General features: G+C 39.0%; 1 protein-coding gene across 1 annotated transcript in view; it reads right to left on the bottom strand.

The window, feature by feature from the left end:
- The window catches only part of TMC5 (transmembrane channel-like 5), an 18,995-nt gene extending 3,567 nt beyond the window's left edge, over positions 1 to 15,428 (bottom strand). The window contains exons 1-17 of the mRNA XM_010293677.1: positions 15,355 to 15,428; positions 14,589 to 14,788; positions 14,091 to 14,195; positions 12,321 to 12,413; positions 11,431 to 11,530; positions 10,762 to 10,852; positions 10,196 to 10,444; positions 8,805 to 8,956; positions 8,122 to 8,266; positions 7,350 to 7,505; positions 6,586 to 6,752; positions 5,844 to 5,922; positions 5,387 to 5,484; positions 3,660 to 3,755; positions 2,991 to 3,066; positions 2,013 to 2,146; positions 652 to 825 (exon numbers count right to left, since the gene is read on the bottom strand). Coding sequence (XP_010291979.1) covers positions 652 to 825; positions 2,013 to 2,146; positions 2,991 to 3,066; positions 3,660 to 3,755; positions 5,387 to 5,484; positions 5,844 to 5,922; positions 6,586 to 6,752; positions 7,350 to 7,505; positions 8,122 to 8,266; positions 8,805 to 8,956; positions 10,196 to 10,444; positions 10,762 to 10,852; positions 11,431 to 11,530; positions 12,321 to 12,413; positions 14,091 to 14,195; positions 14,589 to 14,788; positions 15,355 to 15,428 — 2,189 coding nt within the window. The remainder of the gene's footprint in view (positions 1 to 651; positions 826 to 2,012; positions 2,147 to 2,990; positions 3,067 to 3,659; positions 3,756 to 5,386; positions 5,485 to 5,843; positions 5,923 to 6,585; positions 6,753 to 7,349; positions 7,506 to 8,121; positions 8,267 to 8,804; positions 8,957 to 10,195; positions 10,445 to 10,761; positions 10,853 to 11,430; positions 11,531 to 12,320; positions 12,414 to 14,090; positions 14,196 to 14,588; positions 14,789 to 15,354) is intronic.
- Positions 15,429 to 15,926: the final 498 nt, after the last annotated feature.

Here is a 15,926-nt window from a genome sequence, read left to right as displayed (position 1 = left end):
TTCCCTACTGATTTATTCACCTTGGGGGAAGAAAAAAGGAAAAAAAAGAGGTGAGGGGAAAAAAGAAGAGGAAAAAAAAAGGTAAGAAAAAGGAAAAAAAAAGAAAAGGAAAAAATCCCACCTGCCCAAAAAAAGAAAGAGGAAAAAAGAAAAAAAAAAGAAGAAAAAGAAAAAAAGAAAAGAGAAAAAGAAAAAAGAAGAAAAAAAGAAAGAGAAAAAAAGAAAGAAAAAGAAAAAAGAAGAAAAAAAAGAAAGAGAAAAAAAGAAAGGGGAAAAAAAAAAGAAAAGAAATCTACCCTGCCAACTGTATGCAGCATGTTCCCTTTTGGTGATGTTCCTAAAGCTAAGCGTGCCAGAGGTAATAAGATCTGGAGCCCAGGCAGCAGTAAACTAGAAATATTCAATTAAAAGCAGTGTATCCTAGGGTCAGCATGAAGCTGGTTTGTAAAGAGCTTTGGCACTCTAACATAAAAGGAATAGGTTTTATAAGTTCTTTGTGTACTTGAAATACATGAATTTCCAATATATTAACCATTTCTGATGATTTAAAAAGCACTTTGCAATTTTTATTTTTATGAAGAAAGGCTATGTCATAGCCAGTTTTTTCTACTTCAGGTCCTTTTCTAGTGCTTTTCATTAGAAGGTACTTACAGGACAAGAACGGAGAGGATGAAGAAGAAAAGTTCACTTGTAATTAAGTTATGGTAGATCCACACTACCCATTTTGAGGCAGTATAATTTTCCAGTATTTCTATCCACCCAGAGACTGCAGCATACATAGAAGACAAACCTCTGAAAGGACCACATTGTTCGGAAGGTTTTAACCTGAAAGTGTGAGAAAACAGCTTACTGAAAGCTTCATGTATTAACTAGTGATTTAGTTAATACCGTGATTTTGTACATCAAGACGCTCATTAGTTTGCTATAGTCCTCTGCTCTCTTCGGATCCTCGGGGAACTTCATGATCTATGTTTCATTTTTAACTTGGGTCACTCTCCAGCCACTAAAATGCCCACCCCAGACTACGCAGTGAGAGATAAGAGACCCCGCTGCAACGGCTCGGTACCAAGCCCTGTAAAGGAGATCTTAAATGTAACAAGTCAATCACAGCAGCACAAGCTACAACAAATTGAAAATCTGGATTTTCAAAGTTTCACAACAGGTGCTTAAGAGAGCCATCGTTTCACCTTGCCTTCGAGGACGTGAGTCACCACAGATTTTCAGTAACAACAGGATGTGGTGTAGTAAGGCAGCCCGTAGCAAGAATTAACATTTTTGGGTAGACTGAAGTAGGAAAGTCTTTGCTTTGAAATTGAACCATGCCAGTCTGAAATTCCCACTTGCCATCTGGAAATGTTTGCTCTGAAATATTTCATCCCACCTGGTTTCATGTGTAGCCACCTGTCTTACTAAATATTGAAATCATGTGGCTGAGAATTGCCAAGAAAAAGAAAAGGGGTATTCATGCCGCCCTCCTTACTGTGACCAGAGTAACATGCACATGAAGAAAGCACCTTTAAACTACTGGTAATAACCAAGATGCATTACTGCAGAGGTCAGCCCTCCCTGCAAGAAGAGCCTTTGAAGTCTGTAAATAATCCAGAAGTTGACCTTAGTTGAGTTTTTCCAGGTGTTTCTTCACTGCAGACCCAGTATGGCCTATAACACAAATAAGTCCAGGAACTAGGACTAGGTCATAGAAACTTCTAAGGAGAGGGAAAAGCCAAATTAGCTGTGACATTTAAATAGGAACCCAAAACTTCAATCCAGTTTTGTTTCTCCTCCCACTTTCTTATGGGAGGAGATTTTTATGGGACAAGTTACTGCATTAACCACATTCTTGCAAACTCACTGATCATATCTTATTTTCAGAATACAGAATATCTCATGAACATCTGAAACCTTCCATTAGCAGTTAATATAACTTTTTATAGAAAAATGCAGATTCCTCTACCTGATATCAGGTCACACAGCATAAGATAGTAGGCTTGAATGGCAGTGATCTTCCATACCTCCAGACAGTGACTCCAATGACAGACAGGACTCCAAGGAAGGAAGGGAAAAACAGCAGGAACATGAAGGATGTCGTCATTTGAGCAGTCCTCCAGACTTTGCGAGGGGGTTGGCAATTCATCATCAGACTCACCTTTAAAGAGACAAAGGTACACTGAGTCTTGGAACGGTGTTACCTGCCACTTCAACTCAGTTTAAGTCAATCTCACTGAAATTGCTGGCGGCAATTGCTGGAATACCATCTATCAAAAGTTTCCAACAACTTCTTTTATATGAATTTGATAGATATACTGTAGTTTTAGAAAAATTCCAGAATATAGTCTTTAAATAGCAAGCGGCAAAATGAGGTTCTGACGGGTTCTTCAGGACGCTGTTGGGTAGGGTTTGCCTTTGCACCATACACAAACCCACACTCAGGGAAGTTTGAATCAATCTTTCTAGCTATAGTTTTGCTGTTCTACATTCAACACTACAAATAGTTCAATGACCCAACAAACAATGTATCATCTAGTCATACTACTGAGAGAAAGAATTCTGAAAAGAAGAAATTTCCACCATGATCTTTAGCTGAATCACCCTGCTTACACTTAGATAACTTGGGCGGCGGCGTTGCTGAGGAATAAGCAGGAAGCCAAGGTCACAGCCACAGGCTGAGTGTCTGTACTGACATATGCACTTGTACACCGTTAATTCCCCAGCCTTTAATTTTACTACTTTATTCTCTCCCCTCTCTAACTGTTAACTCCTCCTAACCTTTCCACACTTTTCTCCCCTCTCAAGTTTCACAGGTTTGTAATTCAAGGGCGTGCATCTAAATTGCGTTCCTGTAAAGCCCCCCCCCAAACCCAATCAACCAAACTGCTCCCCTAAATGCCTGACCCCACAGCCTCCAGACAAAACCAGCCCTTTAACCCATTAAATTCTGCCCAGATTTCAAACAGTGCAAGTTTATGATGAATATGTGTAAAGCTTGTTACCTTTTTCACATAAAATACTATAGAAAATGATATCATCTGGATACCAGGCAGCAGAGGTGAGAAGAGGATACCAATCCTACAAGAAAGGATTTATAAGAGAAAAGTTAAATCTTCAGTATTCACCACACAGCTCCCAGTGAACTGAAAGCAGAAAATACCACACTAACTTCACATACAGTTAGTGTGTGGTTATTTGGAAATGTAATTATATTAACATTGATCCTGTAACAGTAATTCAACTTTTAAAAATATACAACTTCAAACATATATATCTATGTACACATCAGCAAAACTCTCTTATAATTGGAGTAACATACTCATCCTTAGAAATAAGGCATCTCTTCCGGGGTTTAATACTGAGACTATTTCAAAAGGAACACCATTCCAGTGGGGAAGTAAACAAAACTCTAGCATGTTCCTTTTACAGGTTTGTCCCAGACCAGGTGGCCACAGGGTAAACTACCAGCCAAAGTGACTGTTATTACCTGCATAATTATAAAGAAAACTGGCAAGTCACAATCCTTACAAAGGTACTTAATACGTCACCTCTCTCAGGCATTTATTCTGTTCTTTCCCCCATGATCAGAAGCACCCAGAAATGTCAGAATAAGAATGTTCCATGGTATTTCTAAGTGCAAATGAAGTTTTGGCTGTAAATGTAACACTTACCAGGTCAAAGTCTGTGCATAAATCAAATCTAAAACATTTCGTCCAATATCAAATTCAGGAAGCCCCAGGTTCACACAGACTGTAGTTCCAACAATTCTGGGGGGAAAAAAAACCCAAACCATAGCATAATAGCATTTGCCAAATGACAAAATCCTTTGTAGAAATCTCTACAAATGACCTCCTGAATACAGGCTTCAATGACAAATTATTTAGGTGCTGACGACGTGTCATGCAAAGCAGCTACATCTCATTGATTAGACAGCACAAAGGCGGGGGGGGGAAAGGATTTGTAACTATATCAGAAAAATATGCTTATGCTTAAACAGTTGGAATGGCAAGTTGCCCTAGTACAAAAACTGTAACAGCTTTTCAGTTCCTGAGTCCTGAGAATTTTCAGCCTCAATCAAAAAAACGGATCATGTAGACTGATATTTTTGATATATCCTAAAGCACATCCTACTTCAAACTAACTGATGTTGCAAGTAGCTGAGACATACACAGGTAAGCAAGTACTCAGAGGATTCCTACTGGGGCCCAACAATCCCTTTTTATCCCCTCATTTTTTCTGAGCTGGGGAGATTCAGTTTCTGCTTGTTGCAGCAAGAACAATAAAGATTTTGGTAACTCTCCCATCTCGCCTGGAATACAGGTCTTGGTACCACCTTACCAGCTGCATCATCAACAATGTTTCAGGGCTGGGCTTTCAGAGGGGTACTTTGAATACATACAAATAAATACGAGCAATTGTACTTTTAATCTTTCATGGCTGTAACTCTGGTGCTTTGGTACAGCTTAGCGGAGGACATTCACCACAGCTGACACTGCAGTTTTGGTACTGTGACCTTTTGCTGGGAGGTGGTTTCCTATCTGAACAGAAAACAAGAACAGGAGGAGGATTAAAGTACACTTGCAAGAGCTGTGGAGGAAAAGTCTTCAAGGGCTTCTGAGTGTTGTTTTGTGTTAATTTAACATAAAGTTAACAAAGTCCTGCCTTGTAAACCAGTCTTTCACATCACGTGCAAAGGGCAAACAATGGATCTCCTACACAAGTATGGCCAGGAAGCCTAAATGCTCTGTAGAGCTGGCAAGCACTTAAATAGTGTACTACCTTAAGTCATAAACGTTTGGCAATAGGAAGGTACACACAGCAGATGTCAGAAGTAAAAGAATTTTGCTTACGTGCTTAGCTGCATTCACGTTCAGCTAAAAATACTTTCTCACCATGTCGCAGAACTCTACAGTTGAGAGTCAGAGTACATCCTTAATAAGGCTGATTAAAATAAGATTTTAAACTTGTGTGTGCTCTGTAGAGTGGCATAACTAAAAGGAAAAAAATGACAGCAGGACATACCAAGGAAAGCCAGCAGTGTGCCTGTGCATGTGCAGAAAAGCAAGGTTTTCTGCTTGAGACACATGGCCCTTTGTCACTCCATTCAGGAGATCTGTGGCAGTACAATGTGGCTTCCTCCCTGCCTGTGTTTCCATCTCCAAAAGAAAAAAGGACACATTGGGAGAGCAGAACGATACACACTCTGATCTCCTCCTAAGAAGGAGCTGCAATATAGACAAGGCGTGTACCCAGAGACCGGTAGAGACAACCAAGGAAGCTTCAGTGGTGCTACAGCCAGGCTTCTGTTTGCCTTCTGTTCTCACACTAGAAAAAAAAGACCATGTCTTTGGTGTCTTTGGTTAAAGGACAAAAACAAGATTAGAAAAGTAGTACTCACCTTTGTAAAAACTCTCCACAGAAAGAGCCAAGCAAACAAAATATGAAGTCAACTAGAACAAGACGATAGATATCTTGGCCAACCACAGTTTCCCAGCACTTCATGAAGTAGAAGGAAAAAAAAATGCATATTGAAGTCAAAAGTCATGCGATTCTAACATTGTTCCCAAATGCCTGGGCATCTGAAACTTGAGCTACGGATCAAAGATTTGCTAACAGCCTGACTAATCATAGTCGACTTCTCATTGAACAATGCAGCAAACCAGCGGAGACTCGAGTGGGTGATTCATTTTTTCTTACAGTTCATTTCTCTAAAGATGCTAATCAAAAAATGTTGGAGTGGCAAATTCAGCTTTCCAAGATGCTACATGTACTTCTCTTTGCTGGAACAAGCCTCTTATCAAAGTGGTTCCTAATCTGGCATTGTAAGTCAAAGATTTGTATTTTTGAAAATTTACCTGTGACTCTGATGCAGCCACAATGTTAAGCCAATAGTAGCACAGTATTCCAACAATTGATATTTTCAGGATGATATTTCTAAAAAGAAAAAAGTAACAGTAACTGCACTGACAGCTGGTCCATAAGCTCACTGGAGGGAATGATGGCAGGATGACCGTTGGTTACGCTTTATTACCTCCTCTTATAATAACAATAGCACTGCAAAGTGCCTGGACTAACAGGAGCTCTCCTCGGAGCTTAGGTGCAGCGTTATTCCATTGTCCTGGCAGAAGGGGAGCTGGGTATGACAACCTTGGCACAAGTCTCTGCTAAACAGGCTGCTGGTTGGGTATGTGGGCTCCACAGGGGAGGAAGGTCTGAGGGGCACCACGGGTTACGTGGTGTTAATTCCAGGCATCTGTATTTAAGATCTCCTCACTCCTCTCTCTGCTTCCTCTCCCTGGGGGCCCAACAGCCCAGGGGCCATCTAGGGAAGCTACAAACAAAACAAAGCCCAGTGTCACACTGTGCCTAACTGAGAGGGAAACCATACCCTGTCCTCATGCAGAGATGTAACACTCCAGAAGGCTCACAGAAGACAAACAAACATGGAGGGAAGAGCATACAAAAGCCTTTGGAGAAGATGAATTCTCCTCCATAGCTCCCTACTCCCCACCACACCACCTAGACACAGCTTGCTGTCAAAATGAAGAGTCAGACAACTTCAGGCAAAAGGCACTAAGAGGTGCTAGTATCAAATACCTGGTAATAGTGACATATATGTGGTGTCCGGGACTCTGAAATCTCTCCAGGTGTCCAAGCCACGAGTAGAAGAATGGGATGAATGCGTTGAGGAGAGATACGACAACAGGTAGCATCAACATGGCAGCTTGGCTCTCTAGGTCATTTTTATGCCCTTTCACAAACAGCTTAGAGAGGAAAAACAAAAAGAAAACCCTAAAACAACCAAATAACCCCAACTTAGAGCCTTAGCCAAAATGCTGCCTCAAGTTGTATCCACAGGGAAGACACCTGGCACACTTCCCTGTATGTTCTCAGGTTAGAGACTATCAAGTTTTATGGGCCCACGTCCAGCAGCACAGTGACCCTCTCCCCTTCCCCCACGCTACATGGGACCAAGGGTGGGAGCCCCCACTTAAATGCAGCTCTTTGGCAAAGGAGGGGCTCCAGCTTTGGAGCCTCCAGCCTTGCTGAGGCTTTTTCTTGCTGTTTCTTTCAAGGTCACCAGCTGCACTATCCCTAAGCTAGCCATGAGCCCAGGCAAGCAGCCACTGGGAGAAGGGAGATCTGCTCAGATCCCTCAGGTCCTATGCTGTGGTCCCCATTGGTGCTAGTCTTTGCAAACCATCTTTTTAGGTACAACTGAAGTTGTGTTTGCACTGGCAGAAACAACAGCTACACTTCCCTACGGTCCTAGTAGTGAACAGAACCCTGCTTGCACTCAGTGTAAGATACCCATGTGGAAAACCACATCTCCAAAAACAGACTGCAAAATCTATCCTTACCTTTAGGTTATTAATGGAGAAGAAGTACACACCAGCACAAGCAGCTGCTGCTGTTCCCAGGGAAGCAACCCAAGCAACAAGATGAATAACAATACGAACAACTCTCTCTGTTACAGAAAAATTTAGAACTTCTCGGCTTACTTCAGTGAGGTCTTCCTGCAAGGAAACAATTCCTAATGAAGAATTCCTTAGTCAACAGCATAAAGCAAAACTTGTTTCAAGTAACTACTTGAAAGACTGAATGAAAGATTATTTCTCTAGAAGATGTAAATATCCTGGAGTAATACAGAGTAATATCCTGGGATCATTTACTGGACAACTTTGTGTTCCTATCCTAAAAGTCTTACCTCTTGACAGTTACACTGTATTTCACAGATAATATTACAAGCCTGCCTTTTTTTTACAAAAATAGCAGTAAGGAAAAAAAAAAAATATTCCGTTTGGCAAATACCTAATAGTCATAGAGATTCAGAAGCATACAAGTATTTACGTGTAGCTTAAAGAGAAAAGAAAAACAAGTAGCTAAGCCGACTCCAGGAGTTCAAACCAAATGAAACTTAACACTCAGGAAGACTTAGGCCTATTAGGAACAGGACTAACATGCTTGAGTCACTCTGCCAGAGACTTGTATGTGCATACACAAATTTGTCATCTGTTTTCAGATGTGCATACACATACAAATTTGTGTATGCACATACAAGTCTCTGGCAGAGTGACTCATGCATGCTAGTTTTGTACCTTTCTACCTTTTTGTACCTCCTGTGTTTCGTACCTTTATTTGTGTGCTGAGATTTTTTTGTTTCAGCTTCACCGCTTTTTCATTAGTTATATTGAAGTCCCAAGCGCAGAGAAGTTTGCTGGCATTTCCAGAGTATGTCTGAGGATTAATGAAGTTCCTGCAGAAGGATTTTGCCATGCTGCAATGAAAATTAAATTTCTGAGATGTGTAATGGGGAAATACATCAAGTCTGTACAGTAGGGCAAGAAGGGATATTTGACAGGTTTTTTATCCTGTCCCAAGGCTACTGCATCTATGTCAGAGCATGTCACATAAGAAAACATGGAAAATAAACTTTTATGTAAGAAACAACTCTCACATTTCTTTCTCCTAGTTGTTGCTGCCAATCTTTACCTCTGGAAGGCCACATCAATACCAGAAGACATTAGGAGCAACAGCTTACAAAAGGGGGATCATGATATTCATTGGTTTGAACTGGGATTCCCTGCATGTCCCTTACTATTTTGCAGTTATTCTTCATTTGGCTAATAAAGATTTGATTTCTGGAGACTGTCTTTTGAGCAGAAACTTCTACTTAAACTCTAGACCTGGAAATAAGGACTTACAGAAACATACTCAGGTAATTACTACTGCCAACCATTGACGGTGTGGGGTGTTTCTGGTGGGATTCCTCCCCGCCACAATGTAAGTGAAATAAGATTATATAGTTAGTTTACCTGAACAACAAGATGAGAAAACAGATGACAAAATATATTCCAACAGTGAAAATATAGGCCAGCTGCATGTTGTAAGACAGACCATTCCCTATTTTACTGATTGTAGCATTGGTGTAAAAGCCATAGTAGAGTACTGTTTGTTGAAAATAACCCTGAAACGATATGGACATAATTCAGAATGTTTGCTATCATCTGCATTTGGTGGGAATTATCATCATCCAAAGCTCAGCTAGTGGTGGTGGGAGCTGTCCCATTCCCTACTGTGAAATCACAGGTGTGGTTAAATTTTTAAATATCAGGCCCTTTTTTTTTTTTCCTATTAGCTAAAATCTAAATTTATAAAATATATAAATTACTTGTATCCTTCAGATTCATGTGGGATGGTCGTGAGCATTCAACAACTTTGCAGGATTTGGTCTTTTCTGAAAATTCCTGAAGAGGGAAAAGTTGAATTGCTTCTTTTTTAGGAGCAAGGTTCCGTACTGACAAATTGTATCAACTATGAAGGAACCAGGAAGGAAACATGTGACATTCAACACTAGTTACTACCTTGTAGCTGAACTCCTGCAATGGTCACTGTACTTCGCAGTTAAACAGCATTACTACAAAACACAGATAACACTTCAAAAGCTATTTTAGAAGGAAAAGGATGATACTTTTCCTTTTTAAAAAGATCTCTTCTCAACTAAGCATTAGTAAGAGCAGAGTCTTGTTCATAAACTAGAGAAATCCTTTAACAACAATAAGATTGGTGCATTTTTTACTGCAAAGGCAGAAGAAAAAAAAAAAGACTAAGTTGTCTTCTCAGATCACTTAGTTGATTGATACTCATCAAGTTAGAGCAGTGCAAAATCTTCCTTTAAAGACAGCCTGGGACTTTATTCCCCAAATGTGAAAATCCTCAAAGATCCTCCCGTTTCCAGGTCTCAGTGAGTTCAGCTGGTTGTCACAGAAAGGTCTGTGGGGTCCTTGGAAGAATAAAGCTTTGGAAATGAGCAAAATTCACAGGATCACATATAGAAGTCTGCACTGTATTTTCAGAGGAAAATTAGCATGGGAAAAATGTACTGTTGAAGACTATTGTAGCTATCTCTGGAAGGCCTCGCTTCCTTTGTGTCTCTTTCCAAAAGTGATGAAAGTCTTGAAATATTGCTGAACACGGCAATCATTTGCAGCGAGACAAAGACATCAGAATGAGTTCCATTCATCTCACTCTGAATCAATGTTTGTTGCAGCTTCTTTTTCAAATATGTACTAAATATTGTTTCTAGTCATGTAAAATTCTAACTCCACTTCTTAATAAGAAATACTAAGTTTTTTACATTATCGTAAGTTTTTTAAGTAGATTTGTTGCACATAGCACTAACACGAATCTGTTGTTGGATACTTACAGCTCCAGTGAACAGCTCCAGACCCGTGAATGAAAGGTTATTTGTTTCTGCTGCAACAAACTGAGGGATTGTGATGAAACTGAAGTTTATGAGGAATGAGAAGATGTTGAAAGTTAGCAGCCACTTCAAGAAAATAAAATAAGAAAGAACACTTGTTCCAAACTCAGCACCAATAATCTTCAGAGTCTTGTGCCACAACTGCAGTAGGTGAAAATATTCTGACAAGCTCTTTCCAAAGCGCCGAAATGACTGAAGTGCAAAAGAGGAGAGAAATAAATTTCAGCAGGCAGTCTTAAAGAGGACTCAAATTCTCATAATAAAGCCTCACACTTTTACAGTTCCATTTTTATAAGAACACATTTCCCCCACTACATGCACCATAAGATATTAACTGGTGTTCCTAAGTGCTACCATAATGTAAGTCATTATTAACAAACACTGCAGCAATTAATTGGTTCTTTGGTAAGTAACATAAAGCAAGATACCAAATACCTTGGGAGGCAGAGATAACACTGCAGCTGAAGTGGCTTACTCTGTTGTGACTGACAGAAGTTTCTGTCACTTACCACTGCTGCTCCTTGCAGACACTGTGTACAACACGAAAGTTGAGTACTGCGGTGCCTTGATTTTTTTGTTATTTCTTTCAGAACTTTATTCCTGTGGAAAAGCAGGGCAGGGGGTGACAAGCATTGTAGTATGGGTTGTAATTAAAACCAGAGGCCAAAGAAGCTGCTGCAAATACAGTTTCACACATGCACATGAACAGAGTTAGTAAAACATGAAGATGTTCTGCTGGTTCTTTTTCTATTAGCTAATACCATGGCTCTTGTCCATGCTGTGACAGCATATTCTAACCCCTCCACTAACTCACTCTGAGAATAAAATTCAAATATATTCTGTGAGGAGACAACAGGATGGTTGAGACCATGTGGTCTCTTCTCCATTTTCAATGGCAAACATCCAAGTTTCCTTTGAAAAGAAATCACAAGTCATCTCTCATAATCAAATCTCAAGGCCTTGATATTCTGTTTTATATTACCATGACAGATTCTTCTCATCCAGAGAAAGGACAATGAACCATCTTTAAATTATTTTCCCTTGCAAAACGTTAACTTTTTAAAAATGCATTAAAAAGTACTCTCAGTTCTTTCAAAGTGACAAACCAAAGCTGAGCAGATTCCAAACACCCATACTTCATAGCTTGTAAAACTAAACAGATAAACTTTTATTTTTACCTGGTCTCTCTCTTTTTTTTCATGGTCTCTGGCATCTTCTGGATTGCTTTAATCCTTTCACTGGTGGACATACTTGCAAGATTTCCAACTAACTTTTCCTCTGCATAAAACCCATGAAAAATCCAAATTTTGTGATAATAACACAGTAATTTTTATACAAAATCTGAAATGGATATAACAACATTCCCCATTTTCACTGCTATCAAGGTTTGGCAAGTTCTGAGACATAATAATACTCCCCAGAATATCCTCAGCTCCACCAATACTCTAATACATCTGTAAGTAATTGGCACAATACTGGATGTTAGAAAATAAATATCACTTGTCTGATGCTTGTTTGATGTTAATACAAAGAGCTGCAATATAAAGGAAAACAAAATACTGGCAAACTCCAAGATTCTGGTCCATTGCTTGATCACTGTTTGATAGATACATTTCTATGATTCTACATATTGAAAGCTAAACTTTTGTTTTCTTTGTTCTATAATTTTAGTTGATATTAGTGCCCAAACCTAGCACCACTTATGAAACAGACAGAACTGTATTACTTGACAATTGGGCTGTTTTTGCATAGTTGGAATTTGATGTTAATTCCAGACGCAGTGGCTGAAAACAATCTGTTAGCTGGTCAAACAAACTCTAATAAAGAGTTTAGCTTTTCTTCCTAGAATTTAACACATAGTCACACTGCACTGTGCTTCATTTATCATGGGATTTTAGTGTGCTAGTAGAGTATAAAAGAGTAATCACTAGTATTAACACAAAACCAAGTTTTTCCTATAAACACAGAAAGACTGTACATGCAATTCTGGTGATAAACCAAGAATATCAACCACACCATCCTTGTGCAAGATGCTATTTAACATCGAACCACTTATCTAAACTCCTACCTTCTTTGCATACTGGATCTGTTTCAAACAGGCTGGAAGAAGTCATGAAGATCTCATCAGGTGGTCTTCTGTTGCGTCTCCGAATAAAGCTATCTAAACAACATACACTGTTTAGTAAGCCCAGATACTCCTGACAAATTGACTTAAGAAATTCAAATTTCACTTTCACAGAAAGAACTTAAAGGTATACCCTTCAATCTCACTACCTACATGCAAACATATGCTGCCCCACTCACTTCTTTCCTGGTCATGCTTGATGACTGTATGCAATTTTTCAGATACATGCTGGAAAAGAGGTACTGAGCCCAGTCTTCAGCTGCCATGGAAAACTTTGTCATCCAACCCATTCATGAATGTGCACATTGATTATTCAAGACTTTCTTCCTAGAAGACAGGTCCTTTCTTTAAAAAACATTCCACTGACTTCAGAGGGATTGTTTTAGAATCACACACAACCATGCTGAAGAAGTTATATGTACCAGACTCCCATTTCCCTGTGGCCAAATTGCAAGTGTTTTCTCAACATTCTTTCATCCAATTATTCAAACAGGAGTGACTATATTCCTTAAATGCATCTGTCTTCCACCTATGAAGCAGATGAGTTTAGCCATAGCTTTCCTTTCCTTGCCTTCCCAGTAAGCTAATGGCCAGTTTGTGCAATGTAACATCCCCGTTCTGAGCTCGACCCTCTGGTATGGAAGGCCCCAACTGACTGATGTGCCTGTTAGTTAATACACATGTTGCAGGCTCCTTCACTATTTACTATTTAGATCTAATGGTCTCCTGATGTTAGTGTCATTTCCACTTTGAGACAACTTCCTTTATAGCAATTAAAAGGAATCACAAAAAGCATCTGTGCCTCCTTGTGAAGATACTTCTTGAACTGTCAGCACCCAGACATTTATCCTCTAGTTGATTGTGTTGGAAATGCACTCTCTCCTTCCTATCAGGTATTAAAAGACATGCATGATAGATAATGTTTGAAAATATCCTATTTCTGTGGTCACTCACAGAGTCAGGCATTTCCAGATACCAATAAAATTGTTGCTTTTGCCAAATCTGATCTTAGCTTAAAGATCATGTTCTTAAAGATGAAAAAGAGAAAAATAACCAAGAACCCCTCATTTTGGGGGAACAGAGAGATGGTTCTTTCAATGTATCTAGGTACCAATTCCAGAAAAGAACACCTAATTACATTCCAGAAGCAGCAGACAGGAACCAAACCGACTGTAACAGAAAAATGACACAATACAGAAAGAACAATTCCTACCCAGAATATGAACAATAAACTACTATGCTAGCCTAAAACAGAACCCAGATTATACTATTCCAGACATCTTATACTTTAATGAATATAAATCTCTAATTACTATTATAGTCTAGAATTTACACAGAGGCACCACAGTGAAAAATTCACCAAAGAAAGTCTCAAAAATGCATCCTAGTCTCCCCTTACTTCTTCTTACAATGAGTCTCTACAGATAACTGTGTAAGTTTGTTTTATGTTGACCCACTTATAGGGAGTTTGAGTTAAAATGGGTAGGCATTATATCCTTCATTGCTCAAGAAACAAGGATCATCACCTTCAGAAGGATACTGAAAAATTTGGCTACAACGATGTAGGATTGTAAAAGAGAATTTATGTTTTATGATTCCTTTTACTATGTGAAGATCTTCATACCTGAACCAGACAGCTTTTAAGTATCTATTATTTAATGAGGACAAGACTGATGTTCCATATTCTGATGCACCACAATCCTTATGTCTTACCTTCCGATACATTGGAAATTCTGTGGGAATAGGGGGGATCCAGCAGATGGAAGGTGGAAGGTGGGCTGTATGCCAATTCTGGCTCAGGCTCAAAGGAAAGATTATCTGTTGAAGGGAATCAGAATTATACAGAAAGGTGTATACCGTTGTGGATTCATTACACAGAATATCAGCCCTATTGACCAAATACAATTATGCTGCAAACACAGCAGTAGATCCTATTAACAAAACTCCTATATCTCGCTCCAACGTACATCCTAGCATTTAACAACTTATGTAGGCCATACAAGTCAGTATCTGCTGATATATTAACACAATAGTCAGTCCATGGATCTGTTAATATAACATCTGAACTACTTCTAGGAAAAAAAGCCAAAAACCCCCACTGCCACCAAGTACAAACATATACTGAGTTGAGCTTTCCAGAGCTGCAGGACTCTGTCAGGACAAAGTAAACCATTACTTGTTCCAAAGCTGCTCATATGAGAAATTACATACCCGTGGAATTTCCATATGGACTTCTGCTTAGGACATTAACTCTTGGTAAACCTTCATTGTATTCAGAGCTATGTCTCATGGAGGTCATTGGTATGGCCAGAGCGTAATTCTGTCCTCTTCCACTGTGTTCTCCGTAGGAACCATGCAGTGAATAATCATAAGGGCTTTGGTGAGAGAACAGATTCTTCTGAGAATTCCTCCTGTGTGAGAAACAAAAAGGAAAACCCTGAATGCCACAAAAACTCTCAATAGATATCCTTAATAAATTGTTACCTATTATCATGAAATTTGAGTACATTAGAAAGCAAACTCTGATACCAAGAGGTATTTTGTATTTAGAACTCCAACATCAAAATTTTGATTTGGTCATCAACTGAAGTAGAAAGACTAAAACTTTTCTCCACCTGAAGTTAGCTTGGACTCTCCTTAAACAGGAATAACTGCTTGGAAAATGAGGACATCCAAAGTTATAGCTCATTGTGAAAATTACTGGAACTAAAAAATATCCATGACATTATGCCATAAATTCTAAAATACATTTAATTGATAACTCAATCTAATATGTAAAAAGCAAACATGACATTTCTCTTGAATACTGCCTTCCTGATAACAGCTTTAAAAAATTGTGCCAGAAAATGCAAGCAAAAAGGAGGGATTAAAAGAATTCCACAAATTAAAACTTGGGAGGAAAAGTTTCTCCTGCATATAAATAAAGAATTTAATTTCTTATGGCACAGTCACAACAGCAAAATTAAATGAAACTCACCTTCTATCAATTTCCAGTGTCTCTGAGAAGTGGTAGTCTGGATTTTCAAAGGCTTCATTGTAATGATAAGACATGACAAGTCTTTGGTTTGAGGAATAAAATATTCCTTATTTTTGCCTCTACTGCTTCATTAATATGTTAATGGGAAGACCAATTACAGACCTAATTACAAAACAGATGCATTTACTTACAAAGTGAAAAGAAAAGAACTTCATTTTAGCATCTTAGAAGATTTTGCCACCCTGCTAACAAATAACATGAAACATATAAATAGGAAATGGTTCCAACTTAGTGCTATTTACCATCAGGAAATTAGGGTCCATCAGAAGTTGCAGGTAAAACGGGAATGAATATTTCTCTATAGTAAGTTCTCTGCAAAACTAAGGAACTGGAGTGCTACATGAAGTCTTCCCCAGCACAGATGATGAAGCCACGTTTTAGACGTGTGTTGAAGCATTACAAAGAAGAAAATAAGTTCTCTCTTTTCTCCTCATACAGGAAAAGCCAAATACATAAATTTTCTCCGAGTACTACATTTCCAAAATCAAAGAGGAGGTGAAGCGTGCCCACTT

Source organism: Phaethon lepturus, unplaced genomic scaffold (assembly GCF_000687285.1).
Source record: "Phaethon lepturus isolate BGI_N335 unplaced genomic scaffold, ASM68728v1 scaffold37258, whole genome shotgun sequence".
Taxonomy (NCBI): domain Eukaryota; kingdom Metazoa; phylum Chordata; class Aves; order Phaethontiformes; family Phaethontidae; genus Phaethon; species Phaethon lepturus.
The sequence above is the reverse complement of the archived record's forward strand: the minus strand, read 5'-3'. Positions and strand labels throughout refer to the sequence as shown.